The sequence below is a fragment of the Merops nubicus genome, unplaced genomic scaffold, assembly GCF_000691845.1.
Source record: "Merops nubicus isolate BGI_N331 unplaced genomic scaffold, ASM69184v1 scaffold3698, whole genome shotgun sequence".
In the NCBI taxonomy this organism is placed as follows: Eukaryota; Metazoa; Chordata; class Aves; order Coraciiformes; family Meropidae; genus Merops; species Merops nubicus.
This window is the reverse complement of record NW_008627557.1, coordinates 4,856-27,025: the sequence shown is the minus strand read 5'-3', so window position 1 is coordinate 27,025 and position 22,170 is coordinate 4,856. Positions and strand designations below refer to the sequence as shown.

Sequence of the window (22,170 nt, the reverse complement as noted above, 5' to 3'; positions counted from 1 at the left end):
AGAGCTCAGATAGCGCGGCAGAACCAACGCTGAATCAACACCACCTTCTAGAAAGGCAGCAAGTTATTGGTGTACCTGCACGGGCGAGATGGCATCCAAGCTGCTGGCGCTGGGCGGGCGTCCCTTCGGCATGACCCCGGGGGGCGGCTGCCTCGCCTTGTTCATGACGTTACTGCAGTTGGCCACCATGGTCAGGATCGTCTCCGACAGCTCCTGAGAAACACTCCTACCACAAACAAGGAGGATAGTGAGGCGTGTCACATTGGTGAAAATAAGGCTGCTAACTTGGCTTCGTTTCCTACAGGAATCAGGGCTGCGTTTCACAAATAGCAGCTGCGGAACCACCCCAGCAGAAGCTACGTGGTGTTGTGTGCAAACCTTGCATTAGAGCACGTCCCAAGAGAAATGGCTGTATCCAAACAGAAAATCTTATGCTGTAGTTCTAAAAATTCATCTCCAACAGAATATTCCTTCGGTTTCAATAGTTCAAATATTGCTTTAGTTACCCCAGCAAGTGATGACTTCAAGAAAGCTGGGGTATGTATCTACAGGACTCCAACAGCCCTTGGAAGAGCAGACTGTCTGCAACAGTCTGTCCACATTACAGCTATACTCAGCTCAGCCCCATGAATTAAAACACACAATAACTGATGCTATGATCCCTTCTTCAAACCCACTCCTCAGGCTCCTTCCTGTAAACATATTTTGCTCTTTGTGATTATTCCCATTCTGAATCTCATCACACGCAAGCTGTCTCCACACAAGGAGATACAACATGACTAAAGCTTGGCTTGCGCAAAGACTAAAAAGGCTGAGTGGTAAATTCCACCACTTGCTTCAGTAAAATTCATCCATCTATAAACTCAAAGACATGTTTCATGTAATAACATTAAACCATAACAGAGACAGGAAGCCAACTATTCAAGGAAATGACAATCCAGAGCCAAAAGAAAGCTCCAACTTAGGCATGAGGTCATCATGCAATGGAGAGCAGTCAGTCCTGCTTTCCAAAGCACTCCATGTCTGACCGCCAGGTTCCCAAAACAGAAGGAAAGGCAGCTCTGCTGCTGCCGTACCCAACCACAAATATAACACCACCACACTAAAGTTTTCCTTTTGGAAAATACAGCAAACTGTTTATGGCTTTGCTGAGTTTAAGTTCTCCCTTTTTGGTGAGGACAGCTAAAGCAGCAGATTCCTTCCTGTAATGGCGTGACTACCGCCAATGCAGATTAGTTGCTTTGTGAATCTTGTCCAGAGATTCCTCATTTTAATCCAATTTTCACAAGCTTTTTACTGCACAGCTGTTGAGATGAGAAGAAAAAGAAAGGAAGTGGAGCCATCCTGTTGATTAAAGCAGGAGAACAAAGCACAGATCAGCCTTCAGCTTCGGCAAGTATCCCATGACAGGTGACATGGAGCTAAGGGAATCCAGTTCTCCAAAGCCAGCACAAGATGCAAACACCACAGTATTTTTAGATAGTAGTAAACTGCAGGTTTTCATAAAAAAAAAAAAAACACACACCTGAATTTGAGGCAAATAATACTAAGAAATAGGTGGGCATGATTAGATAACCAGGTCTAAAAGAATACATTCTCATTTTTAAGTTGTATGCTAAAGTACACTCAGGCATCTGTCCTAATCAAGAGCCATTCTGAGAAGAGAACTAGAGGTGGTCTGCAAGGAGGAGGTTTTTGAAAGAGGGATAAAGAGGAGAGCCAGGGACCGCAGTCAGCCAGCTCTAGAAGAACAGAACTGTCAGCTAAGGGAAGCTCCAGCTTGCTGGAATAACAAGTTCACATCTCTTGTCCAATTTTTTTTTTTTATTTTTCCCTCTTCTGGGAGGCCAGGTTGAGAGTATTTGTTCTGATCGGCCTAGAGAAGAGAAGGCTCCAGGGAGACCTTCTGAGGGCCTTTCAGGAGGCCTACAGGAAAGCTGGGGACAGACTTTTGAGCAGGGCCTGTTGGGACAGGACAAGGGGGAATGGTTTGAAACTAAAAGAGGGACATTTAGAGAAAATGAAGAAACGTTTGACACTGAAGGTGGTGAGCCCCTGGCCCAGGTTGCTCAGAGAGGTGGTGGATGCCCCATCCCTGGAACCATTCCAGGTGAGGTTGGCCAGGGCTCTGAGCAACCTGCTCTAGTTGGGGGATGAACCTGCTCCCTGCAAGGGTGCTGGACTAGGTGACCTTGAGATATCCCTTCCAATCCAAACCATTCCACATTTCTATGAAAGGCCTTTCATTCCCCCAGGTGCAGGTAGCCAGAAGCCTCTTCCCTTCTGGAGGCAGACACTGGGAAGGGATGAGCATTCCCCACACTGACACACTTGGGCCGTGCTGGACACAAGTGCTGTCCCCTCAACTCACCACAGCCCTTGGAGGGGAGGACTTCATTACCAAGTCACACACTTGGTCGTCCTGTGGTGCCTGGAACCCCTGACTTCCCTTTTAAAACCACTCAGTAATAAAAGGAACACTTAGTTCTTTTTGAACCCTCACTGCTGCAGGATGCCACAACCGCAGAGCTCACCAGCGATGAACAAGCTGCACCAAAAATAAGAGGCTCAGAACACGCAGGGTCCTGGTGCCTAAGAAAAGTGTCCCTGGACACAAAATAGCAACACCCTAACTAAAGAGCAGGCTCCTACCTCATATTTAGGAGATGGACACTTCAGCTACTGAAGCAGAACTACCCTCCCAGACATCTAATATTTACTGTAATTTTCATCTCTGAGTCCTTACGCCGCCTGCTTCCATTCCTGACTGAAACCTGAGCTAATCAAAGAAATTGCTTCATGAAAGAAATCCACACATTTTCTTTTTAAAGATCAAAGAGAATAACTAATGGCAAATGACTGCAAGTAGGTCACATTCTTGCATAAAAGGGAATACAAGTAGCTATAAAAAGAAACCAAAAGCTGAGAGAATTGTGCCAGTGAAGAACTGGTGGCTCTTGGAATTAATTGAATAAATAAAACTTGGTAACACATTAAGATTCAGAACACAGTGACATTAGATTCCAGTCAAGTCTACAGTTAACTATTAAATCTCTCAAATCTGGACACGGTAGCACGCAAAATAATGCATGTGAGTTAATTTCTGAGCTCTAGTCTCCAAAGATGCACTTCCAGTTGAAAAACAACAGCCATGTTTTCAGTGCAAGATCATCACATTTCAGAAACAATTATTTCAACAGCATTTTGAATCTTAATTGCACAGGTCCCAGCAGACATCAGGAGAATCCTTTCGCTTAAAATCCTACAGGTACCTGGCTTGTATGTCCCAGGATGCTACGCCTAGTTATTGTTGAGTGATTGCTGCAGGTAAATATCGGCTTGACCTGACAGCATTAAGAGGTGAGACCAGAAATATTTTACAACAGTCAGTGTTTAAAACACACTGTTTAAAAACTCATTTGTCCAATTTCAGTTTCCATGAATGACCCTTTCTTGTAGCCTACCCATCACTCTGGCAGACAGAGCAGCTCTCTAGGACCTATACTTTTTTCCTCTGGACTTCAGCTCTGACTCACAGAAGATCCTAGGTATCTTCCATCCTCTGACTACTCTGAGAGTCAAATGAAGACAACAGAAATCACACATGCTTTGTTTCAGTCTCAATTATGTTACAGTCAGCACTTACCACGTGACTTCTACACATAAGGATTGTTCTTTAAAGCTCTTGTGTCCTAGCCTACTACAGAAGTTTCAGTGCAAAATTCAACATCCCACTGAATCTATCTCTGCAAGCTTATATACTCTCATTAATCCCACTGCCATGTGAAACTCCAAACCAGCTGGGACCACGTTCCAGCAAACAAGCTGCAAAGAGATCACACATCCAGCGTAAGCAACGTAATCCTCACCCAGCACAAGCTTGCAGACACGCCAACATCGTCGCCAAAGTTTCCGGAGGAAGCTGAGCACTTTTGGGCTGATCTTTTTCTGGAGCAAGGCCACCAAGGATAGATGGACATCTTCTCTTTAGGAAAGTCATACAGGCCTGGATGAAGGGTTCCTGAGGAAAAAACATTATTTTAATCTCCCAAACAGCATCCTGGCCACAATTTCAAACTTGGCAATTGCACTATGGAAAGAATTGCACTAAGCTATTACAGTTCAGTGAAAGCGTTGAACCGTCAAGACCATGGACACTTTCCACAACTTTAAAGCTACTTATGAAATTGCTAAAGTGACTTAAGTTAGTCACTGATAAGAATGCAGAAATAAGAAGAAAAATCCTGCTTTACCCCATGCTCCCGAATTTTATCTGTGAGCCATTTGTCAAGTTTGAGGTATTCCCGTCGAGAGGCAAGTGCAGCAAGGTCAATAACAAAGGCAAATGGAGTACCATTTAGCAGCATTGACAAGGCCTGAAGAAAAAAAATCAGAATACTACTAGTGAAGACACAAGGATACCCTTTCTCCTTTCTTTCTCATCCACATACACTTTAGTCAAGAAATCTTGCTATCACATGCTGCTGTGCTTTTTGTCCACAAAAAGATCGGTACTATCAGTTTCATTTACAGCTCCTGAGACAAATAAGCAAGAGGTCTCATTTGAAATCATGACTCTACCTTCTTTGAAGCGACCTTGTGCTGACAGTTTTAAGTTCCTCTATACAAAGGACCACCCCACCAGCAACTGGCTGAGGGCTACCAAGTTCATATGGCAACAAAATTAATCAGAAGAGCCCAGCAGCTCCCTGCAAACAGACTTCAGCCCCTCCAGAGCCACTTGGAATACGTCTGCTCAAAGCATTCATCTTTGAACAGTAACTGCTACCTCAGAACTCATTTCAAGCAGTTCGTGCTCTTGCGCTTGGATACACCCAAATATTTTGCAGCTAACTTTAGGAAGCAATAAAGACCTCAAAGAAGTCAGTCACAACTTCCAGTCTCTTTTGTGAATCTGTAAACAGCTGTAAAGTTGTAGTATTCATAAGAAATCCATGTTTCACTCAGCTTAGCAATGCCACCTTCACTCAAGTGTCTGAAGGATATTTTCTACATTCCCATTTCAATGGTATTTAAGGTTAAGGCAGTCAAAGCTCCTCCTGGTTTTACAGATCAAGCCATTCCATTACACTGCTTCCCAAGTTACTTGTCAGCTAAACCATGGTAACCAACTCTTCTGCAACCATGGTTAAACAAAGTAATCCTCACTAAATTAGTGACGTCTAAACGAAGCTTAGCTTTTGTGAAAAGATGAGCAAGCCCACATAAGACATCGGACAGAAAAATAATGGCAGTGTTTTGCAAAACTCACCTTCAAGTCTTGAGCCACATCAAGGATACGTGACAATTTTGCCTGGTCGTACTGCTCCCCTCTCATGTACCATTCTGCCATTGCATGCATGATGAGCTGACGAATCGAAGGAGACTGACCCTAAGGAGATTTAAATGAGGATTGTACTTCACGCTTCCAGGAAAACGGTCTCTACCTCTCTGCTTACAAAAGAGCACTTTTAAACCACAGCGTAACTAAGATTTTGATGGCAGCAAGGGTTCTGCTTCAAGGTTCCCTCACGAGAGGATGTGAAACACCCTCAAGTTCTGGAATGGCACCATGTCAGATGGCAGCCATCCTTCTGTACTTTGTTCTGAAGCCTACCCTGCAGAAATTGCATGTTCTGCCAGTTCAAGACCTTAGGCAAAATGCATATAGCTTCTATTGCATCCTTTTTAGTTTAAAGACTTTTATCAGGAAAAATATAAAACGTTTCTAGCACTTCAGCTAGCAAACAGTCATAATTCTGCAGTGAATGTGGACTAAGACCTTCAAGGTCAACCTTCTTAACATTAACTCTACCTGCACAGGGCATGATGTTTCCTAATGCAGATTCTCTCCGACCCCAGAGGCTTCCTTTATCTTATGTTTCCTCTTCTGACTCCCATATGCTTAACTACCAGTGGACACAATGATGAAGGCCACACCAAAAGGCAAAATCATAGAAGGATACTTGTTTGCCCATTAAAAGCATAGGATCTGCATACCCTGTTACCCCATCTCTACAAGGAAGGTCTCCTTGAAAAGGGTCAGCAACCAGTTTTCAGAAAACACCCCAGACTCTTAAAACTCACAATTTAAGTAGTTTCTTTAGACCTAGAATAGCCTCTACCTTTCAGAAAGTACAATGGAGATTATTTTGCCTTCAACTTCCTCACCTCTTACTGCTGCAAGTTGCTACACTTTAAAAGTCAGGTTGAGAGTTGGGGTGTCATTACTGCTGTGAGGTTTGCGGTGTTCTTTTGGTTTGGGTGTTTTTTTTTTTTTTTTCCTCTTCCCTTCCCCTCCAGAAAATCATACTTAGACACCAACATTTCAGTGTTGACCAGTTTAGTAAAATTTAACTTTGGTCTCTCTACTTTTCCAGGAATATTTCCTCAGTGAACATTGTTTCTTTGTTTTGAATATACTTTCCCCCCAAAAAATCAAACCACAACAGTTTGCTTCAAGATGGGGAGGAGACAACTTATATCACTTTGCATAAACCACTGATAATTTACCTTTTGGGTTTTAACTTACCCAATTCACAAACCAATCCAAGCACTGCTGTTCTAACTGACCTACTCATTAAATAAGCTTTTAGTTACATGACCAAACTAGAAGCACACTCCCGTGACATCACTTACCTGTCCATGCCATGCATAGTGCAAAATGATGGCCGAGTTGGGATGGTTGCCAAGGAAAATGGGCATGAGCGTGGAGATGAGTTCATGGCGCAAGGTGTGCCAGGATGTGTTGATCTGCAGTAAGGCCAATACCAACATATCTGGGCAATGCTTGATAGGAAAACTGAAGAGCTGCTTAACCTGCTCATACTGTCCCACTTCTGCCAATCGTAACAGAGATTCAATCAAATCCAGGCTCTTCCTAACAAAAGAAAAAAAACAAACAAACACACAAAGGGACAAGCCCAGTAAAAAGTTACAAAGTGGTTAGCTTACAGAATCCTGGAATCCCACATTCTGTAGCAATAACTGTATGATGATATAAAGCAACACCCACTGCAAACAAGCTGATATTGCAGCTCTTATCACACACAATTAAGCCTAAAAGACCATCCTTGACCATGAAAAATAAACCTTTTTTTTTTTAAACAAACCAATTTAAGAGCCTAACAGCTGCAGATTCTGTTAAGGAAGAGGGAGAAGTGAAAGCTGATACTGAAAAAATTCAGCTTGGGGTGGGTCACTTAAGATAATTTAGCGTGAAACATGCTTCCAGAAATGGAATACACTCTCTCAAACATTGACCCACCACCCGCGAAAGAGTGAAGATGTATTCTACTTATTTTGTCTGCTTCAAAAACAAAACAAATCCTTGCCACCTTTATTGCTTTCACCTCCATATTCCCCATCTTCCAATCCCTATTTTGGCTCATACAATGGATATAAAAACAAATCTTCACTGAAACCCACTACACTGCTTCATGAAAAGACAACACATAGGTCAGCTCAGAAAGTCACACCAGTCAGCTTTATGCAATAACTCAGCAACAACTATAGAAAGTTATTATTTAAATCCCAGGACTTATTTCATACAAGTAGAATGAGTTTCATTAACATCATCCTGGGAAAAACAGATTTAAATTCATGCCTCCTCTCTCCCCTCTCAGCTCACAGAATCTGCTAAAATACACCAGCAGAAATTCTCTGGACTCTGATAAAAGCAAGAACTGGCAGCATATTTTCAGGTACTAGGGAAGTACACAGGAAATTCTGAGATTAGGACTTTCACCAAACAAAGATGCAACAACTACTAACGGCTGATCCATTGGGATGTACACATAGCTACAAATAACTCTGTCTGCATGAAGATAAAGCCACATTTGACCAGCTGAGTGATCTTAGTCTAACCCTAGGTATGAAAAGCATTTAAGAGCAAGTTTACCATGTGGCAATTTCTCGATTGTCATCCTCTGGTGGTGCTTTCAGGATGTCTGTGGCAACAGTATGACAAGGGTAGTCAGCGAAACAGAAGATGTCAGGGTTTATGAGGGAATGTTGAATGAAGGAGAGCTGGAATAAAGACATCGGAGATAGTTTAGACATTTAGAATTTTGGGTTCCTTCCATTTTATTAACTGCCACATTTCTGAAAACAAAGCAGTAAAGATGAGCCAAGTTTTACTATCAGTGTGTTCTACACAAGACTGCACCTCACACTTCTCCCAGGATTTCCTACAGTGACAGCAGCATGCAGAAGCTGTTGTGCTCACAAAGCTGTAGCCTTTCTGTGCAACCAGGTAAAACCTCAGAGTAGGGCCACAAAGCAACTGCTCAACCCTCAGCTGCTTTACACTTTGTCACACCTATAAGCAAGTGCTGGTCCCCTCCCAAACAACGCAGACACTGCTCAATTAACAGGAGATTACCAACCCACATTTGCCATGCGAGAAATTCAGGAACAACCCTTGTACAGATACAGCAATGTTGGTCAATCTACCTGGCCCTCTGCGTGCTTCCAAGGTCTGTATATGGCATTAACTGGAAAAACTTCCATGCCCAGCCCTCTTTGGATGCCAAACACAACAATATGCAGGCCCTTGCTGTCACGAATCTGAAATCCTGGATGGTCCAATTCATAAGTTACTACTTTGAAGTCAAGGCTTGGATTCTGCAACCAGAAAAACAGGAGAGCAGTCAGCTGTGAACATTACCATCAGCAGTACTGTAAGAACCCCTCTTCATCAGTATTTTATCCATCTGAACATCCACGTGACTTTTTAGAACAAAAACCTTGCTTTCAACTGAAAGAACAGGGTTTGAAGGGAAGTACAGCCATTGTGGAACACAGATCATTCATTTGAGAGACCGGTGAGCACCAAAGAAAGTTGTTCTATGTTTTAAGGTTTAGAAAAAAAAACAGTGACTCCTGCATAGATTAGAGGGAACCTACAGAAACAAACAAAAAATCACCCAGTATAAGGCAGGCAAAGGAAATGGTACTTGTGTCTCACTGAGTTAATTACAAAAATTGCTGCTTATAAGGTGGGGGAAAAAACCTTTCCTATTTCTGAAGTGTCATTGTACACAAGAAGCATTTAGAGTTTAGAATAAGTAGCTACAAAAATATTTTGTTTCATTTTAATGAAATGAATGCCTGCCATGAGAAGCTATTCAAAACAAGGTGTCTGATGCATGAAACTTTCCACTGTCAGAAATAAGTTCAAACATGAAAACCCTCAGAGAACAAGTCCTGCAGTATGTGGGAGCATGGAAAAAAAATCGCAAGATGCACTCAAGTCAGCCATTCAGGCAGCTTTTATTTTCCACAATTCTTCAAAATATTCTTGTTCATGAGGGAGAAACCCACAAATTGTTTAAGTACAGCAGTGCAATTATACTAATGAGATTCAAAGCCATTCAGGCCAGTAGGAGCTTAAAAAGCTTTATATTCATGCTGAGACATGCCCTTCTTCCAGATATTCCACATAAAACCCACCGAGTTGTTCACAAAACTTACCAGTTCTTTAAGAACATCAATTAAGACCTCCACATTCCAGGTATGGGCTTGTGTTCCATCACTTTTATCTTTGCCATCACTCCAAATCCCACTGCCAGGAGCCGAAATAGACTGCAAGTTAAGCACATTCAATCAAACACCAGTTAAAAGCAAAGTCTCAAAAGCCACCAGCTACAGAACTCCCCACACTGTGAAGGTAAGCAGAAGCTCACACCACTAGCAACACCCATTGCAAGCTTCTCAGAATCTTTCCTTCAAGAATGTACTAGACATGTACAGAAGAACAGTTAAAAGCTGAAGTGATGAGGAATAAAAGCGGATTTTCAATAACTAGAGGCTAGCATTCAAACTTGTTTTCTGCTGATTACAACAAAAATACCCCCCCCCCCCCAGCAGGGCACTCACTTGTAATGGAATGCCATCCGTCAATCCCGAATGAGTCCGAGCCATCATCCCTAGAACCCTGGCAACCTGGGCAGCCGTGACCTCCCGCACACCAAACTGCATGATTATGTTGCGACATTCTTCGACACTAAGGTGCAACAAAACAGATTTTAAGAGGAAAGCAGGTTTCACTCTGGCACAACGCACCACAGACCAAAACAAGACCTGAGGGTACAGCTGGGACAGCACACGGATTGTTGGGAGAAACCAGTTGCAGACCGGGAAATATGACCATTCCCTCGATTTCGGTTATTATGTCAGTTAAATGATCCAAAAAAACAAAATTCCAGGACAAGGAGAGACATTCAGTAGAAAGCCTGTGGAATTATTGCCATGAAACACCCTGTGCAGTGTATTCTGTTCAAAGCTAAGCCTACTGAAGTGACAGTGAGAGATGTTTCACAGGCTGTGTTCTGTCAGCATAAAATCAGAGGCAACTTTAGCACTGTTTTCTCTTAAAAGCACTTCCAGGTATTGACCTGTGATGCAGAGCTTCAGAGACTCAAGTTTTCTGTTAGCTAAAAGTGAACCAAAGCTTTGAATACACGGTTCTGAAGGTAAGCTGGGACAGCATGCCTCTGAGCCACAGTGCCCTGGATCACAGGTCACAAGCAAAAACCTTTGAGGAGACAAAAAGAACAAACAACAAATATATGCTTAAGTTTTAATTTTAGACCTAGAAGCTTTTTTCTTTGTTATTTTTGTTTCACTTTGTGAAGGCTTCATAATTAGGCCAAGATTCACAGTATCAGTGTAGATATAAATAGTGTTTTAACGACTGGCACGTGTTAACAAAGGAAACAATTTTCAGCATCTTCCAACACATATATGTTGTATATTTTCTTACTTTACTGTTTAAACAGAACCTTCTGTTACTGTCCAAGGTTTGATCACCTACCCAAAATACTCAATAGACTTTCTTTTTAAAATACAGAATCACTTACTTCTTAGCTTATGCTTCTTAATGAATCTTCCTTCAAGAAACTCATTAGGTTCATATGAGGGCTAAGACTAAGGCCCCCTTCAAAGCCAGCACACACTTGCAGGCTCCTGTTATCCCTACCAGTCTAAGAGCACTAGCCTAAATCCCTCAAAACTGCATTCAGAAATTGAGCTGGATTTGTACAGAGAGCAGATATACAGCAGGAAATACACCTTCAATATATTCAAATTAACTCTTCACTAGACAGCTTCTGATGGTTTCTTCTTCCACTTTTCCACTAACAATTCCAGTTCACACACGCATTTAAACAGCCCATGGAAGGCAAGGCTGGGTGCTGTGAGCTGGGATCTTGTGTCCTGCCAACACAACAATGCTCTACAACTCCCTGAAAGGAGGCTGGAGTGAGGTGGTTGTTGGTCTCTTCTCCCAGGTAACCAGTGATAGGTCAAAAGGAGATGGGGTTAAGCTGCACCAGAGGAGGTTTCAGTTGGGTATGAGGAAGAATTTCTTTCCTGGCAGAGTGGTGAGGCATTGGCCCAGGTTGCTCAGGGATATGCTGCAGTCTCCATCCCTGAAGGGGTTCAAAAAAAGCATGGGTGTGGCACTCTGGGACATGATTTAGTGGTCGCGGCATTGTTGGGTTGATGGTTGGACTTATGCACAACAAGATCATTTTGCATGACTCCAGCAAGTCACCTTAACCAGCTGTCCATCCAACCCCTCAGATTCAAGGCAGAGGGCAAGAATATGGATGGTGTGGGTAATGTACATCTAGGAATATGCACACAAACCCAGGGGAAGCTTAAAACAGCTTTATTTTTAACCAAAGAAGCCTAAGCAGGTAAAGAGTGATGCATCTGCCAAGGTACTCTGAATTGCTACTCACCATCATAATCAGATTCTACAGCTACAAATCATCTCAGTCATACTGTCTACCACCAGTCAAAATCCAATACCAGCAAAAAGCTGCTGCTGGTCAACTCTTCAAGTGAGGCTGTGACCTTCAGTTCTTCTGTCATCTATTTCATGGTGACAGTGAGCTAATAGGAGTCTGTCACAAGAGCAAAGCTCAGTCTGGTAGGACTTGGAATTTATTTCATCTAGCCACTATGGTTTTAAGCAAGGGTGCTGATCAACTTCTTATATAGCCTTCACAAGGAATTTGAGTACCTTTACCCAGCACCTCTTGCCATGACAAAATCCTACAGCATCTCAACAGAAATGCCACACATTAGAAGGAAAATACGAAGCAGGCATCAAACCAAACGACAGTTATTCAATGAGGTTCTAGTTCTTTTAGCACTTTTAAGTGTTCTTCACCTCTCGCCTCAAGAAACAAGTGACAAAAACACTGCCACCCAATGTGTTTGAAAACTATTTTCTTACAAACCTTGCACAAAAGCCGTAGCCAACTTCTTGCATGAAATCTGCCAGAGAACTCTCCATCATTGTTTTGGCTATCCCTCCAGAATCAGGCAGGATCCTGTCCATTAGAATGTCCCGTTTTTCAGGGTATAAAAGTGGTGCAAGCACCACAGGGCAACGTTCCTGGGGAAAATCTAAAGGCAAGAATAAGAAACAAAAAAAAAAGCTTCAAAACACCAGCTGCATGCCAGTGACTATTCCAAACAACCTGACTGCTGTGCTGGTTTCCCTGCTGCTGCAGAAATGAAGAGGAAACTCATGTGACATTTCTCCATCCCACCTCCCAGTTGTCTACTGGCACTTGGATATTCCTGAAGAACAAGAATGTAGCAGGGACTATGTTCAGGCAGGTTCACTGCAGCTGCCCAAACGGGCCAGCAGCTGCACTGGTGGTTAAGTTTAGAACTAGACTGTCATGAACTGCAGCCATCCAAAAAAAGCACAGAGCAGGAAACAATACAGCAGTGCAGCAAAAGTCTCTCCTCCAACTCAGGAAGTATTAGGAAACAAAGGATCTGCTACTGAATCTAGGAAGTCCAGCAAATCTAAACCAGGCACTTAAGCATGGGAAGACAGAATATTCCTTACTTCCTTCCAGGGAAGCAAAGAGGCACAGTAATGAGGAGATGATCATGGAAAGCAGCCAGGACACCTTATGGGTGGGTCTTCCTGAGACTGTTATCTTTAAGATGACGCACAATGTCTCTAAACCCTCTGAGGCCTTTCAGAGTTCCCAATTTCCCAAAGCAAAGCGAGAGGAATTATAGAAGCTAATAAACTACTCTTCACTGAAGTATGAACTAAGAAGTTATACTTAAATAAACAGAACAAATATTTTGCACTTGTGTAAAAGGTGCCTTCCTCTGTGTCTATGAAAAGCCAATAAGCAAGCTGAGTTAAATTCAGGTTTTTTTTTTTTTGTCCAAATTCTCCTTATCTGATAGGTTTACAGCAAACACGTTTCAGTAAGGAGGAGATGACCACACTGATAACATCTCCTGCTGTCACACAGGGACCATGGCGGCCTCCAGGAAACACACCAGTTTTACCCAAAGGCACTCCTCTCGCAGTGCTAGTGTCTCCTCACAGATCTGCACCCAACGTGACCAACCCAGTGCTTAGAAACCTACCTGTTCAAAATGGTAATTTATGTTCCTTACACTGTGCTCTGAGTTGCTTTAGTTAAATCCACAAACTCCATTCCACACAAGTAAGCCAACAGACTCAAATATCCCCTGCTCCATGTTTAGTTCTCCCAACTTTTCAAGCAACCCAAACACCACACCATTTTACTACTTGCTGGAAGAAAGCCAGAACATTATGGCACGATGCCACAAGAGTGGTATTTTTCTATCAGTTTAGAATTAAGAAAATTTACTGACATCTCCCTCAGCAAGCTCCTCACCATTTCAGCAGCAGCCTGCACAGACATTAAATTACAAAAATCCATTTCTAAGTCAGCTTTAGTCAGGCTTCCTGAAGGCCCCCACACTTACCTCTACGTAATGTTTTGAGGAAAGCGTCAATCTGTTCCTGTCCGACCCCAAAGGCTCCCTTCTGCCCAAAAAGGAGATGGGAGAGGAGAAGGTGCAGGACCTCTATTGCAATATCTTGGAAGCCACCTTCTTGATTTCCACTGACGTCCGCGTCAATGTAAGAGCGCAGAAGATCTGGGAGTTTCTGTTTGATAAACTGGGCAGCTTTTGAAAACAAAAGAGGGTAGTGTCAAAACCTGCAATTTCTTTTAAATACGAACAATTTTAACCAGGTAGCAATGCTCTTCATTGAAGTTTGCTTACCACAAGCCACAACAATTCAGATTGCAACAAATGTCTCATAATCCGTACCTCAGAACTCAAATATTAATCGACAACTAGAAGGTAAGATATCACAGTACCTCGATTTGATCCATTATCTACCAAGTCATTCGGGGAAGAGACCTTCAAGTTCATACAAGACAAGATGACTGTGCCATCTATTGCCCCTCAGACTTCAATGGCACCACTAATTGCAAGGTTTTGCACTACTCGGGTCATGGATCCATCCATCTAGAAAGCCCACCACTTGAAAAGAGGTGTCCGTGCTGCAGCACTTCAAAAGCTTCACTTACCAAAACCTCGTAGATCCGAGCTGAAAGAGTTCAGTAAAGCCAGACCAAAAATCACCTAGGAACAAGACCAAACATCACAGTAAGGGGATATCATCCTTTCTAACACTTTTCGTCAAAAAACATTAAAATAATTCTGAAACAAGTGTTCACCTACCTCTTGAACTTTACTTAATTTGATGACTTTACTCAATTGGGCAAATAAATGGGGTGAAGGCTTTAGACTCTGAAAGAAGTAAGAAGAGTTAATTGGAAGCTGTTATGGGATTAATCTTGTTTGTAATGAGTTATGCTAGGTAGAGTCCATTTGCAGCTCTGAATATTAGTAATTCTTGTGCTGCATCTTAACACAAAGCTTAAACAACTAAAACATCTTCACAACTATTTTCAGACACATCCGAACTAAAGGTTTCTGCCACATAACCCACTCTTCCACTACAAAACCACTACCACAGCTTTCATTCTGAAAGGAACATGAGCACTGATTTTAATTTTTTTTTTTGTTCTGGCTGCTACAAACAAGCCATAAAGTACTAATTTTAGATTGAGGCTTTAAATTCAGTTCAATGACGCTTTAAAATTAGTCTGCAGTCATTCTGAGTGATTTAATAACCTGATGAATTTAACAAAAAAAAATTCCCAGCTTATGGGCAAGTTCAATTTTTGAAGACTTTAGTACAACCAATCATAGCCATAGAAAACACCCAAGGCCCAAAAAATACCCAAAAAACACCAGGGAAAAAGAGCTTGTTTCCTACAGACCAATTTGCTGCTGTTTCTGACACATATCAGAAAGAATTTCTTTCCTGGCAGACCAGTGAGGCATTGCTCATGCTGCCCAGGGAGGTGCTGGAGTCTCTGTCCCTGGAGGGGTTCAAAAAACATGTAGGCATGGCATCTGGGGACATGGTTTAGTGGTCATGGCAGCGTTGGGTTGATGGCTGGACCTGATGATCGTGGAGGCCTTTTCCAGCCTTAATGACTCTATGATCCCCTTCACAAAGCATACAAACCTTCTGATAGTGCAAGGGATTGTCAATGGCGTAGGACAGCGTCGAGATGAAGTTGGGTTTTGTAATCAGCGACGCACACTCCTGGATCAGAAATTGAGTCTGAAAAGAACAAAATAACTTGAACATTCCTAGTGCTTTGTAACAGGGCAATAACAAAACTTCTGTCCACCACGTGCACTAAAACTAAACAAAGATAAGGTGTTTAAGTCTTGTAAGGGCCCAAATTCTCATGAATAGTTTCTTCCTATTCAAGTTTTTTTTTCAGGTTTAGTTTCATTTTTTTAAGACTGAGAAAGTGATCAAACGTTCTCTAGCACACATGCAACATTTCATTTTTGTGATCATCCTCCCACATTGCAACAGACAAGAATGTTTGATTCCTGTATACAAGCTAAGAAGTCTGTGGCAAAATTGCTTAAGGATGAAAACGCTCCTGAGAACAGACATAGCCAGCACCACAAGTGCCAGTTAGCCGACTAGGACAAGGCTTTAAAAGACAAAGAAAGGCTTTCAAAACAGATCACTGCATGTGGCAGAAAGAGCAATTGTACTCAAGCTAGCTGTTTTTCAGATCAAGCAACTCTAAGAGTCAGACAGCAACAATTTGTTGTCTTCTGACTTAGGGACTGGCAGAAGGTGTTTACAACTGAAAAGCCATACACCAAAAGTTTGTTTGGAGCTACCACCTCTAACCTCGCTTTGTGCTTAAAAGGGATCAAATCCTGCTGTGGATTTTTAACAACCAAAGCCAGGAAGGAGACGTCTCAGTGCAAACTGTACCTGATGAAAATCTTTGCCGCTGCTTTTACCATCGCCACTGAAATCCACGTGCGAGAATAGGCAGCGTAGTAAATGCCTGTCTGCCTCGGGCCCGTGCCGGTTCACAATCTGGAAAAAAACAACACCACAACACAACTTGGTAGCAAAGAGGCATTACAGGGCATGAGCTGGGTCTGGTACTGCGATGCTGGTCATCTACAGCTTTAACAAAGCTGCTGAGACTGCTGGGTTTGGAGCAGTAACCTAGAAATCAAGTCATCGATGCTATTTTATCACTTCATTGATACTTGTCATTTACAAGGGTCTAGACACAGTCACTGACACAGCAGCTGTGCATTTCAGGGGTGGTATTTTTAAAAAGCTAAGTAAAAATAGGTTTCCAAGTCATCTGTAGGATGATTTCAAGCTTCTTTGGCACCAAAGCAGCCCAGAATCTCCCTAGTGCCATGGCCTCGCTTCCCCTCACAGCTAGAGTGCCCAACCCCACAGAGAGCAGCCCTGGCACAGCCTGGCCCTCCGGGCTATGGCTCCACAGCAGTTTATCCTGGGACAAACTATCCAACAGCAGCTTCTGCATCATCTCCTCCTTGGGACCGACCTCACCACCATCACTCCAGGGTCTTCTAAGACATAAGACACTACACAGAGAAACATCATCTAGAGAAACAAGTTCCTCTCAACTTGCTTTACAACCAAACGCCACGTGAACCTCACATTCTGTACCTCAGCCATAAAGAGGTGATCTGCATTTGCCGATTTGCAAAGCTTATTGCTCATTACTAACTCTTAACAACATCCCATTTTTATTAGCATCCCCCAGCATCTTGACTACAGAGCAGCTCAGCTTGTTTTTTGAAGTACCTTCGGTTTGTTTCCACATTTATTCATTTCTTTAAACCTCAGCTAACTGCACAGCCTTACTTGTGTTTTCAGAAACTCCATACTTGCAGAAATTTTAAGTCACTTAACCACCAGTAGCTTGCCTCTTTTGTCCAAATACCAGCAGCTACCAACAAATCCAACCTTCAGCTATTGGCTAAATTTTTGCCATTGTTCCCCCTCCTTCTAGCTGCAGGACAGACACAACACGTGTCAGTACAAACCAGCAGCTCTGATTGTCTCCACCGAGCCCACTGCTTCACCCCCCTCATAAACATCCTTGTTTGATGATGGTTTCTTTGTGCAAGAAGACAAACAGCATTGCTTTAGGCTGTGTCTGCTCCAGCTCTGCTGCTTCTGACTGTTCTCAGTTCAATTCTTCTACCATCATCTGACACTGTGGTGCCCTTCCCCTCACAGTCCGCTTATTCCAGCAGCTGCCAAGTTTTGTTCTGATGGAAAAAAACATCAGAGTCAGATATAGCTTTTCTTCTTGACCAGAGGCTAGAATGGATGTGCTCATAAGATGCTGGTCCAGAGCAAACAACCCACGCCCGTCAGGTTGACAGTGCTGCCTTCAAGGCAGCCAAACCATAGAATTAGGTAGGAAGATGCTCAGATTGGTGCAGAAAGCATCAAAACAGAATTGACAGCAAGTTCTGATCATCAGCTCGGGCTTCAGAAACAGGCAATACATTTCACAGAATCCTAGAATGGTTTGGGTTGGAAGGAACATGAACTATCATTTAATTCCAAACCCCCTGTCAAAGACAGGGACACCTCCCACTAGAGCAGGTTGCTCAAAGCCCAAACCAACCTGGTCTCAAGCACATCCAGTGATGAAGCATCCACAGCTTCCCTGGGCAACCTGGGTCAGTGTCTCACCCTCAGAGTGAAGAATTTCCTCCCAATTCTTAACTTAAATCTCCCCTCTTCCAGTTTGAGCCCATTACCTCTCATCCTATCACTACAAACCCATGTAAAATGTCCCTCCCCAGCTTTCCTTTAGACCCCAATTGTAGGTCTTTCTTGTTTAGACAATCCCAATTAAATACACAGATTTAGATGTGGTAACAAGCCTGGCATGAAGCTCAGTCAATCTTCTACGGAGCTACTGGTGCTATAACCAAGGTGAACTCAAAGCAGATGGATGCAGAAGAAAATTGTACATACTAAAGCCACCAACATAACTTTTCTACATCAGAATTAGATTGCTTCCCTGCTTAGAAGAAACTTCAGAAGATTAATGATTTGAAAATTTAACATATGGGAAGGAGTGGAGAAGGCTGGAAACACAGCACAGCATCTTTCAGCTCTAACTACATCCACACAAAAGCTTCTCCAGGAAAGAGGGAGGGAGACTTGCTAGTTCTCCTGTTGAAAGAGCTGAAAGAAACCCTCCCACTGACAGCCTTCTTGCTCATTTACAAGACAGTGAACCCAATCACAAAATAATCTGTAAAGACTGACTATTTTGGGGGTTGGGTTTCCTTTTTTTTTCCTTCCCCCCAAAAGAGTGACCACACACTGCACAGGCTGCCTGGAGATGCTGTGGAGTCTCCATCCATGGTGGTACTCAGAAGCTGCATGGACATGTTCCTCCTAGGCAACCAGCTCAGGGTGACCCTGTTTGGGCAGGAGGTTGGACCAGATGACCTCCAGAGGTCCTTTCCAACCTCAACCACCAGTCTGTGATTTAGGATGAAGTTTGCGCCATCCATATTTGCATTTAGCATACAGAGACAAGTTGGATTTTGTTCAGGCAAACACAGGGTCAGAGCAAAAATAACTCTTGCTTTTCTATATCCAAAAAGTTCTTCTTTCCTAGACGGATCTGTCTGCAAAGTCCTTCCCTCTTCTCCAACCAAGCTCTCTTTACAATTAATTTAAGAAAAGGAGAGCACAAACTCATTTCAGTAGAAGCCATTCTTTAGAATGTCTCTGACAAATGCATAAAAGGTTATTTGGGGTGTTTATTTTTTTTTTTTTAATTACATTCCATTTTTTAAAGAACTCTTAAAGCCTCACCTACGTTACATGACCACTGAAAGCATGTTTAAACAGAAATTAGTTGCTCAATCTTTGCCACAAGCTATGCTTGAGTGACATATTTAAATGCAAGTGTCATTTTGGTCAGTTGTGACAAGAACAACTCCAAGTATGGTTTTCCACATACTCTGTATGCTTAGCTGTAAGCTTTGTAAAATTAAGTGATGCCAGAACTCTACACCAAGCAGTGTACTGTGAGATGGAGTTAAAGCAGGTACATCTTCAGGTATCTAAGGGAAAACTGTACTAGCAACCACAAAAGTAATGCCAGGAAGTTTAAAAACAAAAAAAGATATCATCGAGATTTTAGGAATTTATTTAAAATTCTTCATCTGTCTTATAACCAGACATAAACAAACCAGCTATTTCCACAGGCCAGTTCAAGCCTCTCTCCACAGCAAGTCTAAGGAGCCTACTGTGAAAGATAAGGCACAATCAGTCCCCGCTTTAGAGATCTGTATTCCAACTGAATGGCAGATCAACCGTATCTACTCCCAAATCAAAGAAATGTTTATTATCCTTTAGGTAAGCACTCATGACAGATCTGCAAGTCACACCTCAGTCACACCTTGCTGCAAAAACCCTCTGTTGAAACCACCAGTAATGGAAAGGACAGCAGGACCTCAGAGAAGCTCCCTGGCAAGTAGTAAACTCACAAAAACATGGAAACTACAGAGAGTTATGAGAGCTGTGTTCCATCTCCATAGCTTAGGAGGTCATTTTAAGCAGTGAATACTGCTGAAATCACCCCCTCTCACCTCAAGATAAGCACTGAATGCACTTTTAAAGGAGTCAGCTGTTACCAGAAGCTCCCTCTGCTTAAGCCCTCTGGCCTCCTAATCTGATTCAAATCACTGCAGGATTGCACTAGTGCAAGAAAAAAAGAATTTAACTGGCCCAGCTGTCTGCTGGGAACTGAACTAAACCAGTTTCTAAAACTGGCTCGGTAACATTCACTTCCTCCTAAGCACTCTGCAGATAACACTTTGCAGTCCATCCTGCTAGTCAGAGCTATTTTGAAAAGGGTCAGTGAAACCAGAATTCCTGCCCAGATATTAGGTAGCTGGTTTTCAATGTGCAGTTATTCTGCCTGCCTTCTGAAAACCCAGGGCTGAGGAGGTCAGATTGGCTTCAGCACCAAGGCCTGCATCACTGAATGAGATGAGGAGCAGAACTTCCAGCTGAGGGAAGTAAAACCATTCAAATATAAGTAACCCTGTTCTCACTTTTTTTTAATGCTTTTAAGCAGCCCTGAAAGATAAATGTACATGTTCTACTCCCTCTCACAATCAGTGCTCTATGGAGGGTTCAAACGTTGAAAGATTTCACCTGAAGAAATTTGGAAAGCTTTGCATGCCAATCTCCAAGAGCAGCAGTTAATCCTGATATTCAACTACAACCCTGACACTGGTCTCAGCTCTGAGCTGGTGTATTCCACAACCCAACAGATGAAACCAAGAGGAACATCAGAGACATGAGCCGTGGCACACGAGAGCACCGAACAAGAAGAGAAACTCTGTTTGACACTCCCATTTTTTCCTTTCCAAAAGGTCTTTCAGGGCACCATGATTTTACTCACATGCTGTATTTCCTGCTGGCTGGCTCGGTAGTTTTTCTTGGTTAAATTGTCCACCAGGTAGCTGATTTGAGACAAGGCCAGCGAGAGCGAGTCAAGATTCATTGCTGATTGGGGCGGAAGCAGGCGGCCGAGCCCGGCGCAAAATCACCATTATTCCCCTTTAGTCACCTCAGAGACAGGTTAATTTTTTTTCCCCCAATTAGCCTGTATCTGGTTCTGTGTTACTTTCTTCAGCTCTTCTTTCTCAGTTGTCTTCCTCTGTTCTGAAACATGGCACCTGCAAGAAAGGATTGCAATAGATATAAGTTCTGTAGCAACTTCACAGCTATGTTCTAGGCATTGATGTTAACTTGCCATGGAACCCTAGCAATTAACTTAAAATAAGTGGGTTCAATTAGTTGGGTTTTTTTCCATTTAATTATAAAAAAAACCCTTAAGCTTAAGATTATATAGCATTAAAACTAGTGTTTTCTCTGCGTTTTCTGCTTGTGGAGAGTGAAATCCTGGAGGAAATTCAGTATTATGCCTCCAAGCTTTTTTTCTTTTTTTTTTTTTTTCTTTACTAACTTGGTAAACCTTGAAAAACAAGAAGTTTAACAAAGAAATTGAGAAGACAGACATGTTTGATAGCTTCAATGACACAAACCATTTGACATTACTTTGGCCATGAGGAAAAATAAGTGCTACGAAGTTTTCACAGGGCAAATTTAGTTGGCGTTTCACACCACCCGAACACATTTATTCATTTCTGCCTTTTGGCAGTCTGAAAAAGCCAGCAAACAGCTCTGGCAGAAGAGTAACCACCCTTTTAGTGCTGTGAGAAAGAAGAAAACGAGATGCATAATGAATTAGACACCACACAGCAACAATCAGAAGTCAGACTCATTCAAAGGATCAAGCACGAGTTTATTTTTAAAAAAAAATGGTTTTTAACCATCTTTGCAATATTTTGCCTCGCTACTGTCCAAGTAGTATTGCACCGAACCCTACGCAGCAAAACAAGTGATTATGGATGAGCAACAGGCAAAGAACCACAATATACTACCCCTAACATTTGGCTCATCCTGGAACACTTTCAGTGAGCTGCAGCAGTGGAGCTTGCCAGCTTAAATCTGACAACACAAAGCTTGGCACTTGCCATCTCCTCTGTTAAATTCCAGCTTGTCAACGGGATAAAACCCCATCCCAAAGCGAGCCCTGCAGAAGTGCCAGCACAGGAGGCTGGAAGGAAGCCGTAGCTGCCCCAAGAAGCAGAACTGTCATTTATCAGAGGTGCAATCAAGCTGGAGAGTCCCTGTTTTGAAGCTCGACTTGATCAAAACACAAAGGTCACCAGGCTTCGAGCCAAGAGTCTGAAGATCCCTTTGGCAGAATAAAAATTCTTGCTTTACTGTCTTGGCTGCATGGCCCAAACAGCCAGCCCAGGATTTCTGCCTCATCATCGCGAGGGGTGGCGAGGAGACGCAGTGACTTGGCA

General features: G+C 42.7%; 1 protein-coding gene across 2 annotated transcripts in view; it reads right to left on the bottom strand.

Annotated features, from left to right (window-relative positions):
- CNOT1 (CCR4-NOT transcription complex, subunit 1) overlaps window positions 1–20,972 on the bottom strand; it is a 52,793-nt gene extending 31,821 nt beyond the window's left edge. For both annotated transcript variants that reach the window (XM_008946333.1, XM_008946334.1), the window contains exons 1-16: window positions 20,694–20,972; window positions 16,187–16,294; window positions 15,407–15,505; window positions 14,551–14,619; window positions 14,397–14,451; window positions 13,783–13,986; window positions 12,252–12,420; window positions 9,880–10,006; window positions 9,475–9,585; window positions 8,455–8,625; window positions 7,901–8,028; window positions 6,640–6,880; window positions 5,273–5,392; window positions 4,254–4,376; window positions 3,870–4,021; window positions 76–226 (exon numbers count right to left, since the gene is read on the bottom strand). In XM_008946333.1, coding sequence (XP_008944581.1) covers window positions 76–226; window positions 3,870–4,021; window positions 4,254–4,376; window positions 5,273–5,392; window positions 6,640–6,880; window positions 7,901–8,028; window positions 8,455–8,625; window positions 9,475–9,585; window positions 9,880–10,006; window positions 12,252–12,420; window positions 13,783–13,986; window positions 14,397–14,451; window positions 14,551–14,619; window positions 15,407–15,505; window positions 16,187–16,294; window positions 20,694–20,795 — 2,130 coding nt within the window. In that variant the 5' untranslated portion in view covers window positions 20,796–20,972. The remainder of the gene's footprint in view (window positions 1–75; window positions 227–3,869; window positions 4,022–4,253; window positions 4,377–5,272; window positions 5,393–6,639; window positions 6,881–7,900; window positions 8,029–8,454; window positions 8,626–9,474; window positions 9,586–9,879; window positions 10,007–12,251; window positions 12,421–13,782; window positions 13,987–14,396; window positions 14,452–14,550; window positions 14,620–15,406; window positions 15,506–16,186; window positions 16,295–20,693) is intronic.
- Between the last annotated feature and the right edge of the window lie 1,198 nt (window positions 20,973–22,170).